At 37.8% G+C, this 16,247-nt stretch overlaps 1 protein-coding gene across 1 annotated transcript in view; it reads right to left on the reverse strand.

Moving 5' to 3' along the window:
• Positions 1-16,247, reverse strand: part of RhoGEF3 (Rho guanine nucleotide exchange factor 3) — a 220,651-nt gene that overhangs the window by 74,296 nt on the left and 130,108 nt on the right. Inside the window, exons 4-5 of the mRNA XM_090167723.1 lie at positions 15,341-15,919; positions 14,633-15,269 (exon numbers count right to left, since the gene is read on the reverse strand). Coding sequence (XP_090023849.1) covers positions 14,633-15,269; positions 15,341-15,919 — 1,216 coding nt within the window. The remainder of the gene's footprint in view (positions 1-14,632; positions 15,270-15,340; positions 15,920-16,247) is intronic.

A 16,247-nucleotide genomic window follows, 5' to 3' on the forward strand; every position in this document is an offset into this window, starting at 1 on the left:
TCACTGCAAATCACAGAAAATGCAATAAATCACTGCAAATCACAGAAAAAGTGTAAAATAAATCACTTCAAATCACAGAAAAAGTGTAAAATAAATCACTGCAAACCACTGAAAAAGTGTGATACATCACTGTAATTTAACGAAAAATTGCGTTCACGTTTTCAGGAGCTAGCTTAAACTCTTTCATAGCATATTGTAGCTTTAACCATGGTTGGCATATTGGTATGCATTTTTATCTACAGGAAAAAAGGTGTGTGACGTTCTATGACGTCATAGTGCAGATCCCTATTACGAAGAAATTATCGGGAAACCCACCACCTTCTCAAATTAATTAAAGTAAAATTAACTTAAAGTAATTCTTCAAATTCTCAAATGAATAAATTGCAGTATTTGGAACCACTAAATACTTATTTTTTGGATGACCCCTTTTTCGGGAATCGTTTCGAGTCAATAAAAGTGACCAAAATATTGGTGCTCAAAATGAAGCTTACTCCGGAATCGAAGTTTACAGCGACGCAATAGGAAAAGGCAAAACAAATAGTAACGGGAAAACGCGCAAACTAACTTCAAAGTGTCCAACACGCCTTGATAGAAGCCAGAAGCGACCGGGAAATCGATTCCAAGTTGAAGTGCCTCTTTAATGCCTTCATTTCCAGAAGTGGTTGGGGAAGAGCAAAGTTCAAAAACTATCGAGAATCCCGATCACCTCGAGATGTCGCTTCAAACGTACAGCGGGGGGAACACACTAGCGGGGGGGTTGACGGAGGAAGGGGAGAGGAAAGGTAATACATAACACGAACTCCCGCGGGGAAAGACCGAATAAAAAAAAAACATCTCTTTTAATTTTTAATTAAAATTGTGGCACATTTTCTTTGAAAACAAAAATTGGATCTCAGTACCCAGTAGGCCAAAATGGGAACCAAATTATTCCCAATGCAGCACTTTCAAGCTTCTAATTCGGAATGAATTAATTAAATCAAAACCATCCATCTGTTTATCCGGTGCCTACGTTATTATAAAGGCCTGTGCAAGCGTCTGATTTCATTTTTATTTTTGGAAGTTTTAGTTCGCCGGTATTTCCCGATAGAGGCGCTCTTCCTTTACATTAGTTATGAATTACCGAAGTTCCCGCGTATAATCATTGTCGAGTCGGTGCCTTTTAAGGAGGAAGGCGGTTTTTCCGCGGCGGTGAAATGTTTGTCGAGAGTTTTAAGCGAGGGGCAGGTCACTTTCATTTTGGGTGCGTCTTAATCATAGTAAAATGATTAAATCAGGGTAATCAAGATTAAAAAATCTAATCACGATTTAAACGAGATTAATCATTCTAATCATGATCTAATCATTTTAATCAGGATTTATAATAACGTAGGCACCGGTTTATCCTGGGATTATATTATTTGCTTTAAATAATTAATGGCGGAGGAAACAAAATTGTGCGGGTCAAAATACGTCATGAAGCAAGAACTATGTAGATTAACATTATCCCCTTCCACCAAGCACCATGACTCTGAAGGGAAAACTTCTAAATATCTGTTTGTAGCGCCATCTTAAAAATGCAAAAGTGCAATATATCTTCACAGCTTTGATTGAAGATTCAAAATTGATATTATAATTTAAACCAATAATAAATTATAATTTAAACCAATAATAAATTATAATTCAAAACAATAATAAATTATAATTCAAACCAATAATAAATTATAATTTAAACCAATAATAAATTATAATTCAAAACAATAATAAATTATAATTCAAACCAATAATAAATTATAATTTAAACCAATAATAAATTATAATTTAAACCAATAAAAAATTATAATTTAAACCAATAATAAATTATAATTTAAACCAATAATAAATTATAATTTAAACCAATAATAAATTATAATTTAAACCAATAATAAATTATAATTTAAAACAATAATAAATTATAATTTAAAACAATAATAAATTATAATTTAAAACAATAATAAATTATAATTTAAAACAATAATAAATTATAATTTAAAACAATAATAAATTATAATTTAAAACAATAATAAATTATAATTTAAAACAATAATAAATTATAATTTAAAACAATAATAAATTATAATTTAAAACAATAATAAATTATAATTTAAAACAATAATAAATTATAATTTAAAACAATAATAAATTATAATTTAAAACAATAATAAATTATAATTTAAAACAATAATAAATTATAATTTAAAACAATAATAAATTATAATTTAAAACCATAATAAATTATAATTTAAAACAATAATAAATTATAATTTAAAACCATAATAAATTATAATTTAAAACAATAATAAATTATAATTTAAAACAATCATAAATTATAATTTAAAACAATCATAAATTATAATTTAAAACAATCATAAATTATAATTTAAAACAATCATAAATTATAATTTAAAACAATCATAAATTATAATTTAAAGACTAAATGAAAATGTAGACGTCAATTTGCTAAAATTTAAAAAAATAACTTCACGGTGTCAGCATTTTATATTTTAAAAGTTCTTACTTCTAAGTGTTCTTGCATTTAATTATTTTCTAAAACTGGTAATTCATATCCGGTTAATGTTATTTGCAAGAAAAATGTATCTTCACAGGTTCCAGGGAACTATCCCCAAACTCAGGAATCCACCTACAATTCAATACAGTTATTGCAATATTTCATAACTCTATAAAACCTTAATACTAAATCGTGCGCGACCAGCAAAGAACGCCATCTGTTGTAGACTATCGCAAACTCCGATTAACGATTGTATACACTTTCTCTGATATTGTTCGCCGCTTTCGGAGCGTTCGATCAATTCTCATTTGCTTACAACGAGAAACGGGTGAGAAAGCGCGCTAAAACGCCTGTAGTAGACGCCTCTATCGGAAGAACCTCGAACTAAATTATGCACCTACCAAGGGAGGAACTTCCAGTAGTGTTAGTAAACAGAAGAATAACTCGCTGACGCGGCCGAGTTACGCGGGAGAGACGGAGAGAGGAAGGGGATGTAACAGCGCAGACTTCACCCCCTTCCTGGGGCCTTAACGTCAATTGGAAGATAAGTTGACGCTACAACCACTTCGATACAATTTCATCTTATCGGGGATTGTATAAGTGGGAAGGAGCGTCGAAGATAACCCTTGACATAGTGACAAATACGCGACACGGGACATGGAGGGGAAAGGGGGGATTAATTTTACCTAAAATGGACGGTACAGTGTCTGGCACCCACTTACCGCGGTTGAAGATAAGCAATTTCTGGTTGACCAGAACCTTGGGACCATTCTTTCGGCGTATCATTATCGCGGACGGATGAATGCGAAAGGACGGAGGACTACTTTCGTATGGCTGCGCGGGAAAATTGAGACCCCACCCCTCCGTCTCCCGCCGACGTCATCGATCACTCAAAAAGATTCGAAAAGACGTATTTTGCTGACAAATAACGCGGGGCTTTCTTTTCGGGGGCACCAAATTTCCAATCTCAGAGCTTTTCAGAAATTCCCGAAGCGCAAAAAAAAACTGGTTAATGGTGAGGTTAAGCATCCGACGTTATGAACGGAAACGTCAAGAGCAGACATTTCGAAACTCCGAGAGGTTAGCCCCTTCAAATTTCGCCGATATGTCTCGAATATTTCCCGAGATGTCTCGAATATTTCCCGAGATGTCTCGAATATTTCCCGTTATGTCTCGAATATTTCCCGTTATGTCTCGAATATTTCCCGTTATGTCTCGAATATTTCCCGTTATGTCTCGAATATTTCCCGTTATGTCTCGAATATTTCCCGTTATGTCTCGAATATTTCCCGAGATGTCTCGAATATTTCCCGAGATGTCTCGAATATTTCCCGTTATGTCTCGAATATTTCCCGAGATGTCTCGAATATTTCCCGAGATGTCTCGAAGATTTCCCGAGATGTCTCGAAGATTTCCCGAGATGTCTCGAAGATTTCCCGAGATGTCTCGAAGATTTCCCGAGATGTCTCGAAGATTTCCCGAGATGTCTCGAAGATTTCCCGAGATGTCTCGAAGATTTCCCGAGATGGCTCGAAGATTTCCCGAGATGGCTCGAAGATTTCCCGAGATGGCTCGAAGATTTCCCGAGATGGCTCGAAGATTTCCCGAGATGGCTCGAAGATTTCCCGAGATGTCTCGAAGATTTCCCGAGATGTCTCGAAGATTTCCCGAGATGTCTCGAAGATTTCCCGAGATGTCTCGAAGATTTCCCGAGATGTCTCGAAGATTTCCCGAGATGTCTCGAAGATTTCCCGAGATGTCTCGAAGATTTCCCGAGATGTCTCGAAGATTTCCCGAGATGTCTCGAAGATTTCCCGAGATGTCTCGAAGATTTCCCGAGATGTCTCGAATATTTCCCGAGATGTCTCGAATATTTCCCGAGATGTCTCGAATATTTCCCGAGATGTCTCGAATATTTCCCGAGATGTCTCGAATATTTCCCGAGATGTCTCGAATATTTCCCGAGATGTCTCGAATATTTCCCGAGATGTCTCGAATATTTCCCGTTATGTCTCGAATATTTCCCGTTATGTCTCGAATATTTCCCGTTATGTCTCGAATATTTCCCGTTATGTCTCGAATATTTCCCGAGATGTCTCGAATATTTCCCGAGATGTCTCGAATATTTCCCGAGATGTCTCGAATATTTCCCGAGATGTCTCGAATATTTCCCGAGATGTCTCGAATATTTCCCGAGATGTCTCGAATATTTCCCGAGATGTCTCGAATATTTCCCGAGATGTCTCGAATATTTCCCGAGATGTCTCGAATATTTCCCGAGATGTCTCGAATATTTCCCGAGATGTCTCGAATATTTCCCGAGATGTCTCGAATATTTCCCGAGATGTCTCGAATATTTCCCGAGATGTCTCGAATATTTCCCGAGATGTCTCGAATATTTCCCGAGATGTCTCGAATATTTCCCGAGATGTCTCGAATATTTCCCGAGATGTCTCGAATATTTCCCGAGATGTCTCGAATATTTCCCGAGATGTCTCGAATATTTCCCGAGATGTCTCGAATATTTCCCGAGATGTCTCGAATATTTCCCGAGATGTCTCGAATATTTCCCGAGATGTCTCGAATATTTCCCGAGATGTCTCGAATATTTCCCGAGATGTCTCGAATATTTCCCGAGATGTCTCGAATATTTCCCGAGATGTCTCGAATATTTCCCGAGATGTCTCGAATATTTCCCGAGATGTCTCGAATATTTCCCGAGATGTCTCGAATATTTCCCGAGATGTCTCGAATATTTCCCGAGATGTCTCGAATATTTCCCGAGATGTCTCGAATATTTCCCGAGATGTCTCGAATATTTCCCGAGATGTCTCGAATATTTCCCGAGATGTCTCGAATATTTCCCGAGATGTCTCGAATATTTCCCGAGATGTCTCGAATATTTCCCGAGATGTCTCGAATATTTCCCGAGATGTCTCGAATATTTCCCGAGATGTCTCGAATATTTCCCGAGATGTCTCGAATATTTCCCGAGATGGCTCGAATATTTCCCGAGATGTCTCGAATATTTCCCGAGATGTCTCGAATATTTCCCGAGATGTCTCGAATATTTCCCGAGATGTCTCGAATATTTCCCGAGATGTCTCGAATATTTCCCGAGATGTCTCGAATATTTCCCGAGATGTCTCGAATATTTCCCGAGATGTCTCGAATATTTCCCGAGATGTCTCGAATATTTCCCGAGATGTCTCGAATATTTCCCGAGATGGCTCGAATATTTCCCGAGATGTCTCGAATATTTCCCGAGATGTCTCGAATATTTCCCGAGATGTCTCGAATATTTCCCGAGATGTCTCGAATATTTCCCGAGATGTCTCGAATATTTCCCGAGATGTCTCGAATATTTCCCGAGATGTCTCGAACATTTCCCGAGATGGCTCGAATATTTCCAGAGATGGCTCGAATATTTCCAGAGATGGCTCGAATATTTTCCGAAATGGCTTGAATATTTCCCGATATGGCTCGAATATCGAGGGGCTAACCACTTCCTTAAATTATGTACACCGATTACAGCCTTTCGTAGTGCTAAATCTATAATCGATTACGTAATCATTTTAACAGAATCAAAGCTACCGACTTGTACACCGATTACCGATAGTGATTAGCCCCTCGCCGAATATTTCCCGATATGGCCCGAATATGACCGGATATGGCTCGAATATTTCCCGATTTGGCTCGAATATTTCCCGATATGGCCCGAAAATTTCCCGATATAGCCCGAATATTTCCCGATATAGCAAAAATATTTCCGGATATTTCCTAAATATTTCACAGGATTTCCCGAAATTTCGAATATTTATAGGGATTTTTGAAAATTCCTAATATTTATCGAGTTTTTCCCGCTAATTTTACACCAAAATTCTTATTAAAACGTAACTTTTCCGTTTTAAACAAACCGCCACCGGCAATAAGAAGCTAAGAACGTCGGACTCAAACAGCGCCCAGTATCGCCACCTATGAACCGACCGCTGTACTAAAAAAATAGGTTCAAAATCCTTCTAAAATACAACGCTTATTGAAAAATCAAAAACGTATTATAACAACCCCGAATATAAGATAAATAAAATAAATAAATGAAACGCCATAAACAAAAAGGTGTCGAGAGGAAGTTCGAGTAAATTCCTGACGAGATAAAACTTGACGAAGTGACAATATCGAAACCTCACAAAACAACGCAGCGGCACTTTACATTACAACCCAGATCAAATAAGAAGTATCAGGAAAGTAAGTAGACAACGTAGTCACGTTCGAAGGGAAAAGGAACAAAAAAGAATCTTATTACGAAATGGAAGCGACGTTGGCGGTGGATCAAAAAAAAAGGAAGAGATAAACAAGCTGCTAAAATTCCAAATATAGTTAGGCGCTTGAGTCGCAAACTACAGAAATTAACATTGCCAGAAATTCACTATAATATTTTAATACTAATTTAATATTATTTTGAATTAATATGTATTATAAACGGCGGCGTACACGCCAATATGCCGGAACATGTTAAGCGATTTTAATTTCTGTTAAAATTTTATAGTGTACCGGTAATCGTTGTAAATGATTTTAAATTATTATTTGAATTCCTAATATAATATAATATAATATATAATATAATATAATTTATAATATATATTATTTTAGTTCTCAATTTCTAATCCATCAATCAAAATCAATGTAATTCTCAATTTTTATTTGATATAAATTTAATTCTTAATTTTCATTAGATATAAATTTAATTCTTAATTTTCATTAGATATAAATTTAATTCTTAATTTTCATTAGATATAAATTAAATATTTAATTTTCACTTAATATCAATTTAATATTTAATTTTCACTTAATATCAATTTAATATTTAATTTTCACTTAATATCAAATTCTTAATTTTCACTTAATATCAAATTCTTAATTTTCACTTAATATCAAATTCTTAATTTTCACTTAATATCAAATTCTTAATTTTCACTTAATATCAATCAAATTTCTCAATTTTCACTTAATATCAATTAAATCCTTAATTTTAATTTAATATAAATTTAATTAACGATCAAAAATTTCCTAATTTGTACTTAAAATTAATTTAATTATAAAATATTAAGCTTTAAGTTTAACCTTCAGCCCCGCTAGATAGAGGCCTCCATGTTCCTAAAACAGACAGCGACGAATCCCTTTGACAAAAATGGTATCAATCAAAACGGAAATTTATAAAACTCGTCCTTAACCAGAGTATAATTGTGGCGCCATCTATGATACACCGGACTGAAAAAGATAAAAAATGTGGAGAACGAAAAAGAAGCGACGTCGGGAGGAGAGAAAGATTTGCGCTGTCAACCACGAAGGCTATTCTTCAGGGGTTTAAGCCGCCGTAACCTCATTGAGTTGATGTATGCTTTTGTCATCTTGTTAGGCGCGGACCCCCCTGGCGGCTGTACTGAGAACTTTGACGGGAAATAAAAAAATAACCATCTCTAGACACACTGCCGTGAAGTGGTGGACTTATTTCCGACTAAGCGACGATGGTAATAAAGCTTCCGAAGCTTACTGAGCAGCTTTTATAATGAGTGTCACTTTTTAAAAAAGATAGATGGAGCTACAGTCGTTAAGGGCTTATATTATTAATGAAAAATGCGTCGAAAACAATCGCTATAAGTATCTACTAGAAATAATTTATTTATACTTACAAGGAGAGTACCCGAGGTGTTTATTGCCGATTTTGTTCAAAGTCGGGCGTAATGTAGACCTATAGGAAATATGAAATTTCCCAAAACGAGACGTTGCACTGTGCATTCGATTTATCATGGCAACCGAAAGCGACTAAATAGATTTTATACGAATAAAAGTTAATTAATTCATCGAAAAGCTTAGTAGGCCAAACAGCCTGGTAGTGGGTTTCCCCCTGAGCACGTGCAGGCAAAGCGACCATAACCTTCGAAAATGAAACGGTAACGTCATTTATCAAGCCCATAAAAATTAATAAAAACGATTAACTAGATGGTAGTCATAAATGATAAGCTTCCCAAAGATGTTTTGCCAAACTTTCACAGTACACGACCTTCTCCTTCTTGGGGCGTAATACGATAACACCTCTGTTCCTGCGATATAATATTAATACGCCATACATGGGAGGTAAGAAAAAGAGCCTCGGGGGATCAGCTAAAAGGCAAAGACCTGGAACCGAGGCTTAGCAACAATTAATCTGCCAAGTCTTCGGGAACCCCAGCGGCGAAAGCTAAAATTAATATTATCAGATAGCTCCCGGGGAAGAAATCCTGAAGGGCAGCATCCCGCCGATACAATCAACAACGACCCTCGCTCGACCCTACACGCCCGTCTCGCGGGCGAAGAAGATATACTTTGGTCCCGCTGCCAAGGGTCGGGGCGCGACGATTATAAACGTTACATGCCCGTCGAAAGAGGGGCTAGAGACGGCTAATTTGATTTGGCCGCGAATCCATAAGCCTCGTCATGGATGCCGCGCAGGAAATGCTTTAAAGCCACCGAAGGGGCTGGCTTGGAAGGAGAAGCCGAACCTAACATGGGAGGCCAAACTAGAACCTTTTTGGTTGGCCAGAAGTCAATAAAATTATCTTATGGAAGTAGCCGATTCGATCGCAGCTTGTGGCACCTTTTGGATTAATAATAGTAGTTCCTACCTGGATATATAACTTGAAAAAAAAACTGACCAGTAAATGGCTTTTGCGAAAGCAGCGCCGCTTCCGCAGATGCACGCGGAACTATAGAGTGATATATCCAGGTAGGAACTACTATTATTTATCCAAGGTGGCACTGGGTGAAAACTCCCCCACTGCTTAAAGTGGTTTTTGCCCGAGTTCTTCGGTTTCAACCTTTCATAAAAACTTGTATAGGTTAACGGCAATAATTAGTGTAGGGAGCTGTTGGCTCGCGTGGCATGTAGGGCTTGCCACCACCCTCCTACGCATTGAGTTGGGAATAAATAGAGGTACAACTAAATCTGGCTGGCGCGGGACCAATTTCGTTCAATAAGGAGACTTTATCAACTATATCGTTCTACCGTGGCGGCATCTGTCTCTAGTGGTGGCCACTATATACACTCTTTTTCGCGGTCTTTTCGACCCGTCTTTTTGGCCATTACCTGGAACCACCGGTGGGGGGTCTAGGCTCGGGTCTTTGGTCCCAGGATATGGAGAATGGGGGTTTAAGGGGGGTAAACTCAAGATGAACGCGCCCAGCAAAATTCCAAAAAAAAGAGTCTATTGCAATTGAATTTTTTCGCGAATCTAATGCGAAATTTAAATGTATGATTACTCGTAACAAACAAACCTTTGAAGTTGTTTAAAAATAATTTTATTCTGTCAACACGATCCTTTTTAACTCAAGTTACGGTGAGTTAGCTAATAATTATTTATTTTTAGCCATATAACTTTACAAAATATAGACGGCGCTACCGCCTAATTATAAAGGTGAATTTCGTACAGTCATGGTACAGTCTTATCAGAACAGGTCCCGCGTAACCATGGCAACCAAAATCGTAATTGTAATTCTAGCAGTATTATTCCCAATTCAATGGTGGTGATTATTATTATTACAATTATTATGTTGTTCGTGTGAAACATGATTTTTGAAAAGATTTTTTTAAAGAATAAGAATTGTCTATTAATATGATTTTATGATACATTTTTTATTCCGAAACTACTACGGAAGGAAAAGCTTGTTTATTACCAGTAAATATCCCTACACGATTTCATTTCTACATTTTACACGGTTAGGCGAAGTAGTACAAGCGGTAAATTTTTGTCTGTAATGCGATGTACGCTTCCGCAGTTTCGCAAGAAAATAGTTCTAATTGAGAACTGCCTAAATAGTGTAAAAGTACAGGTTTGATTTTTAAGACCCTAGATGGAATACTTATCTCTTATATACTTCTGATTGCGTCTTAGAAATTAGTTCGATATATTTAGTTCGCCATGATCAGTACCTTAATTGCTGGCGTCCACTTTGAAAACTGCCTAGAGTCATTTTTATATCCTTCATGGCATACTTATATCACAAGAAATTTTATATACTTTTGGTTGAGCCTTAGAAATTAGTTCGATATATTTAGTTCACATTGATCAGTACCTTAATTACGCGGTTTGGCATCCACTTTGAAAACTGCCTAGAGCCATTTTTATATCATTCGTGGCAAACTTCTATCACAAGAATTTTATATACTTTTGGTTAAGCCTTAGAAGTTTGTTCGATAGATTTAGTTCGCATTGAACAGGGCGTCAATCGGTGTCGATTGTACCTCTCCCTTGGCTTCCGGATGAACCGTTAGGTGAGGATGAGCGCGCGAAGGAGAATGGAGAAACGTCGACACGCGGAAGTGGCGGCGAGGCTTTTGTCGGGACCGAGTGATTTTGTGGATCACTCTTTTCTCTAATGCGTGGGCGGAGTTTCAACGTTTACATTAATACGCTCCGCTGATCGGGAAATGGCTGACGAAATCCGGGCTTTGTTCGGTTTCAACTCGCGGGTTCGGGTTCGAATTACGCCATTTCGGAGTAACACGAAACAAAACTAGCGAGTGGAATCCAAAATTTAATCTTCGGAAAAGTATCGAACTTTATTTGTATTTCTGCATTATACAAATAGACCTAATCCTGCAAGTTAACTTCTCCCTGAACAACCAATCGTTGCGTATAACAAACTGAGAATATTAATAATAATTTCAAGTTTATATTTTAAAACTTTCAGGTAGAAAAATAAATATTCATTCATTAATTTGATCCAAAAACTGCCTAGCCACCTAAATCTCGATAAGGGAAAAAGACTTCTTATGAAAAAATACTATAAAATAGGGATAAATGTTTGGAAATAGGAACCACATTTTTGAAAATAGGGCCCAAAATATTTAAAATTGGAACCAAATTTTTGAAAATATGAACCCACCAAATAGGAGCAAAGAAATCTTAATTTGAACTAAATTAACGCAAAGTTTTTAACCATCAAATTTCAAAACTTAATTTGAAGTATCCCAAAAGTTAATTTGTTATAAATATTGTGTATTGATTCCCCTCATCTTTGACCCCTTTTCAAACGGTCCATGAACATAAGTATAAACATATTTAAAGCCTTTGGTAATGTTCATCAAATTTATTAAAAATGGGGTACCATTAGGAACCGAAATGTCGATTATTAGATGTTTCAAGTACCTTGAAGGGTAAGTTCTCCGAAATAACAAAATTCTCGACGCTCAAATGTGAACGGGACTCGGTTTGACAAGTCCAAACCTTTTAAGGCACCTCCTCCCTATAGCTTCGTGAATAGCTCCCGTCCAATTTCCCCATCTAAATTCACCTGTTTCTATTAGATTTCGTCGGCGCTGGCGAGAGTGCGCGTGGACGCCGGTAGATGGGGCTAACGGATCGGGCACTTGTTGCCATAGCTACGGGTTACGCAGGGAGGGGGTGAGAGAAAAGAAGCTACCACGATTAGTATAACTGCGAAATTTTAAAGGAGACGGGGAAGACAACATTCCAGGGGCGATAAATTCTCCTATCTAACTAAAGAGGGCGCTTCGAACTGATGGATCGATAACGGGGGAAGGTAAGGTGGGTCACGGTAGAGGATGAAAATGCCGGACGGTAGACGGGAACATGATTGGAAAGTAACTTTCCTTCCGTAAGCGAAAAATAATGTTCGAAATTTTCCATAAACGTCGCCGGTTAGTGCGAACATGACCGAAAAGTTTGATTCGCACCTAGAAATATTATATTTCACCCTGCGCCCAATTAAGAGACGAAATCGTGTTTTCACCCACCTGCTACGTTCCGCGATACACGTTCGTATACGTACGAAATATTTCCCACGATTCGTCGTGATTATTAATAACAAGAGGGGTGAATTTATATTCAGAACCTGCCCGGAATACAAAGTCGATGTTCAAATTACTCTTACTCATGTTAATTTTTTAATTACTCTCTAAAACCACGAGTAGAGCTTTAGGGTTTTAGCACGTTATTGATAAATTTAGGAGATAGGGCGTGTGCTTGTAAATTTAAGGTACCAAGAAGGACATTTTGGTTTATGGAACCCACGATAAATTTAAAATTCATGCCTGCAAACCGTTACAATGATAATAAATTTTTGGGGAAATTTCACTAATAGGAAAGTTTAAAATTTTAAAACAAAATTATCGTTAAAACGTAGTAAATAATTTTGGGATGCGTTGGTTTTCAGTGGCGGAAAATTTTGTATTTTTAGGTGGTTACAAAATGTTTGATAGATATTCTAAACAATTCTTTAGAACTATATAAACTTTATAACCATTAGAGTATTCTACAGATAATCTTAAAAAAACACCTTTACAGAAAGTCATTTCGAAGTGTTTCTATAAATAAATAAGATATTTTCAAAGATAATAATTTTTCTGAAGTAAAGATAGTCTGAAGTGTTTCTACAAATAAATAAATAATATATTTTCAAAGATTATAATTGTTTCGAAGTAAAGTTATTATGAAAGATCAAAATTGTTTCGAAGTAAAGGTATTTTAAAATATTAAAATTTTTCTGAAGTAAATGTATTCTAAAAGAGTATAATTGTTCTAAATCAAAGGTATTCTAAAGAGTAAAATTGGCTCTAAAGCAAATGTATTCTAAAGAGTAAAATTGGCTCTAAAGCAAAAGTATACCAAGAGTAAAATGTATCTAAACTAAAGGTATTTCAAAGAGTAAAATTTATCTAAACTAAAGGTATTTCAAAGAGTAAAATTTATCTAAACTAAAGGTATTTCAAAGAGTAAAATTTATCTAAAATAAACGTATTCTTAAGAAAAACCCTTTAAAAAAGTAACTTGGTTGTATCTTAAGAGAGGTTTTTATTATAAATTATTTGAAACTTCAATGCCTACGACATTACGTGGCAAAAAAAAACACTTATATAATAATATAGATTATTTCTAAATAAAATTAAGTTAAAAGCAAAAGCACTAGAACATTATTTTTAAGGTTATTTGATGGCCAAATCGATTACCAAAGTTGTATAGTAAATATTGCCCCATCCAAAAAAAATGTAATACGAAATCAGTCATGTGTGCCGAGAAATAAATGGAAAAAATGGTCCGATGTTTTTGGGAAAATGAAAACTAAATGGCTTCTTGAAATATGTCTTTGAAACACAAGAGTGACAGATAGGGACAACTTTGCCCGGCTAAAGAAAAAAACTACGAAAGTTTTCAAACATTTTTAAACCCTGAAATATGGATGGCATTTCAAAGATTTCTATACTAGAACTTCACAGCAGTTATATAACAACTTTTACCCCCTTAAAACCCAACCGTATACTACATAGAAAAGGCCGAATAAAGACTTTACCAACGCTACAGTTTTCCGCCCAAATATCAGGTTATTCCGTAAAATCCATAACACCCCGAAAAATATTAAACTTTTCTTACAGGAAAAGTTCTTTTCAACTTTGACCTTTTCCAGTGTACCGTATTAACTGTGTAAGAGTGAATACGCTGCTAGCAACTACCACCTTGACATTATCAGATAGACCTAACCCAGAATAAAATGTCGTAAAAAACTGTCCAAAGTTTCTATTACCGAATAGAAAAAACTCTTAAAGAAAAACTGGAAAATTTTACGTTTTATATTTAAGATAAAAACTCGATTTTTTTGCGACCTTATAAAAACACGTAGCCCCAACTATTTTACTTTATCTCGAATTCCATTGCTTATTTCAGGGGCTCTATATAAATCGGAATTTTCCAATACAGGTGACACCTAGGTTAAAATACACTCTTAGCGTGTGTAAAAATAACAAAAAATAGGCGTACCCAAGTCCCGGCCCGACAGGAGAGGGGGAAAGTCGGAACATATTACCCGGGCCCTGGCAGCCTAGGGGCCTGGGTTTGAACAAACGAGTTAAATTTCATTCTGATTAATCCCATAAAAACTATAGCTCCAGTAGTCCTTGCTCTCTTGGGGCCCGAAATTAATCATATTTTCTCGGGGCCCGGGCCTGCTCTCGGCGACTTCGCCGGGCCCGAAATTAATAATATTTTCTCGACCTGCCGAAATCCCAAACGAGGGACAAAAATCGCAATAAGCAAAATAACCGAAATAAGTACTCACGTATTCGGAGTTATCCAATCCCGAGTAGGTCCTGTAGCTATTCCTCCTAGCCGGAGTAGACTTGCAACTGCTGTCGTCGTCGAAATTACACGGAATAACCGACACATTGTCTCGGCTACTTAGAGAGTCTCTACCGGGACTGCTGGAAGGCGTCCCTTTCCAGGACGAAGGCGCCGAGATGGGTGGCCCGATGGGTAACAACCGTTCCAGGCCTAAGGAACCGGTGGTGCGACGTCGTATCGGCGATCTGAACACGGTTCCATTCACAAGCGCGACTCGATTCCCCAGTAGGGACCAATCACCTTCCACGAACACGTCTTGGGGCTCTTCCGACGTGGCCCTGCTGGCGCTGGAGGAGGAATTTTCGTCCTTCTCCTCAATGTCCGACATGAAACCTTCCGGGTTTTCCGGGAGGTCCATGGTCACGTCGCCGTATCGCTGGAACGCGGCCAGTAATCTCAAGTCCAAGTGTCTCGACGGCGAGCCCACGGATAGGGACCTTTTGCGGCCGATTAGAGGGGGTGTTAGGATAAAATTTGGCCCAATTTTGGGTGACGCGGGTGGTAAGGGTGGTTTGCCAGCGTTGCAACTCTTCATTTCTGGTTGATCAGTTAAATTGGTCGGTGATGCCTTGCTCCTAGAAATGAAATAATAAATAAGTCAGTTGGTATCTTTATAAAATGGTCCTGGTAGGTACTTAAAACTTACTTGGGTGCTGGAGTAGACGCCAGCCTGGTTTCGTTCATCATCTCGAAACTCGGTTCTTCGTCACAAGCGGAAGGTAAGGAACTTGGTCCGTCTTTGGACAAGCGGAATCCTGGCAGGGGCATCGGTACCAGGACCCGAATTGTCTTGGAATCGCTCGTCTTGCGTGGAATTGGAATGCCCGTCACTCCGTTGACCACTTTATTCTCCGTCTCCAGAAGGTCGCGCTTCCCGTTCGCGCCCTCAGGGTCATCGACAGTCGCTCTCTGCGGCACCAGTTCGACGACAGTTTCGGAGGCGCAATCGTTCTGGTGGGAAGCGCCCAAATCCAGGGTGTAGTACTGTCCGTGTGGCGCGCTGGACCGCCGTTTCTCTTCGGTGTCCTTGCCAGCTTGATGTTTGCCGTCGATGGATCGCGATTTCCCCAATTGCGCCCAAGTAGTCTTGTTGGTCATTTTCTGCTGGTCAACCGTGATCACTTTGCACTCTGGAAGGTTGAACGGTTCCGGAGCCGGGACGTGAGTGTCGTCGACCGCCACGAACTTCGTCAACGAATCCGGGATTGACTTTTCTATGTTCTTCCTAAAAATGAGACATCGTTAATATAGAAAATGAGGAACTTCATATATTCAATAACACCAAGAATGTACACAGGTACTAAGACAGGAATCGATACCTCTACTAGGAATGCTTATCCTGCCGTATCTTAAGATCACTCTGACGGCTTTGGCCCCGCCTACGAGGGAAAAAATCCCCTTTGCGCGCGCTCCCCTCTCACCTAGTTGTTTTGTTAAGTTGACATAGTGACGTCAAAAAAGCCGTCAGCCACATCGAGACGAAAATCTGCCGCGATAAGCATTCCAAGTGAATGTATGGATTCCTGTCTAAGAATGTAGAACCATAGCACGAG

The sequence above is a fragment of the Leiobunum rupestre genome, chromosome 3 (assembly GCF_980474605.1).
Source record: "Leiobunum rupestre chromosome 3, qqLeiRupe1.1.hap1, whole genome shotgun sequence".
NCBI lineage: Eukaryota > Metazoa > Arthropoda > Arachnida > Opiliones > Sclerosomatidae > Leiobunum > Leiobunum rupestre.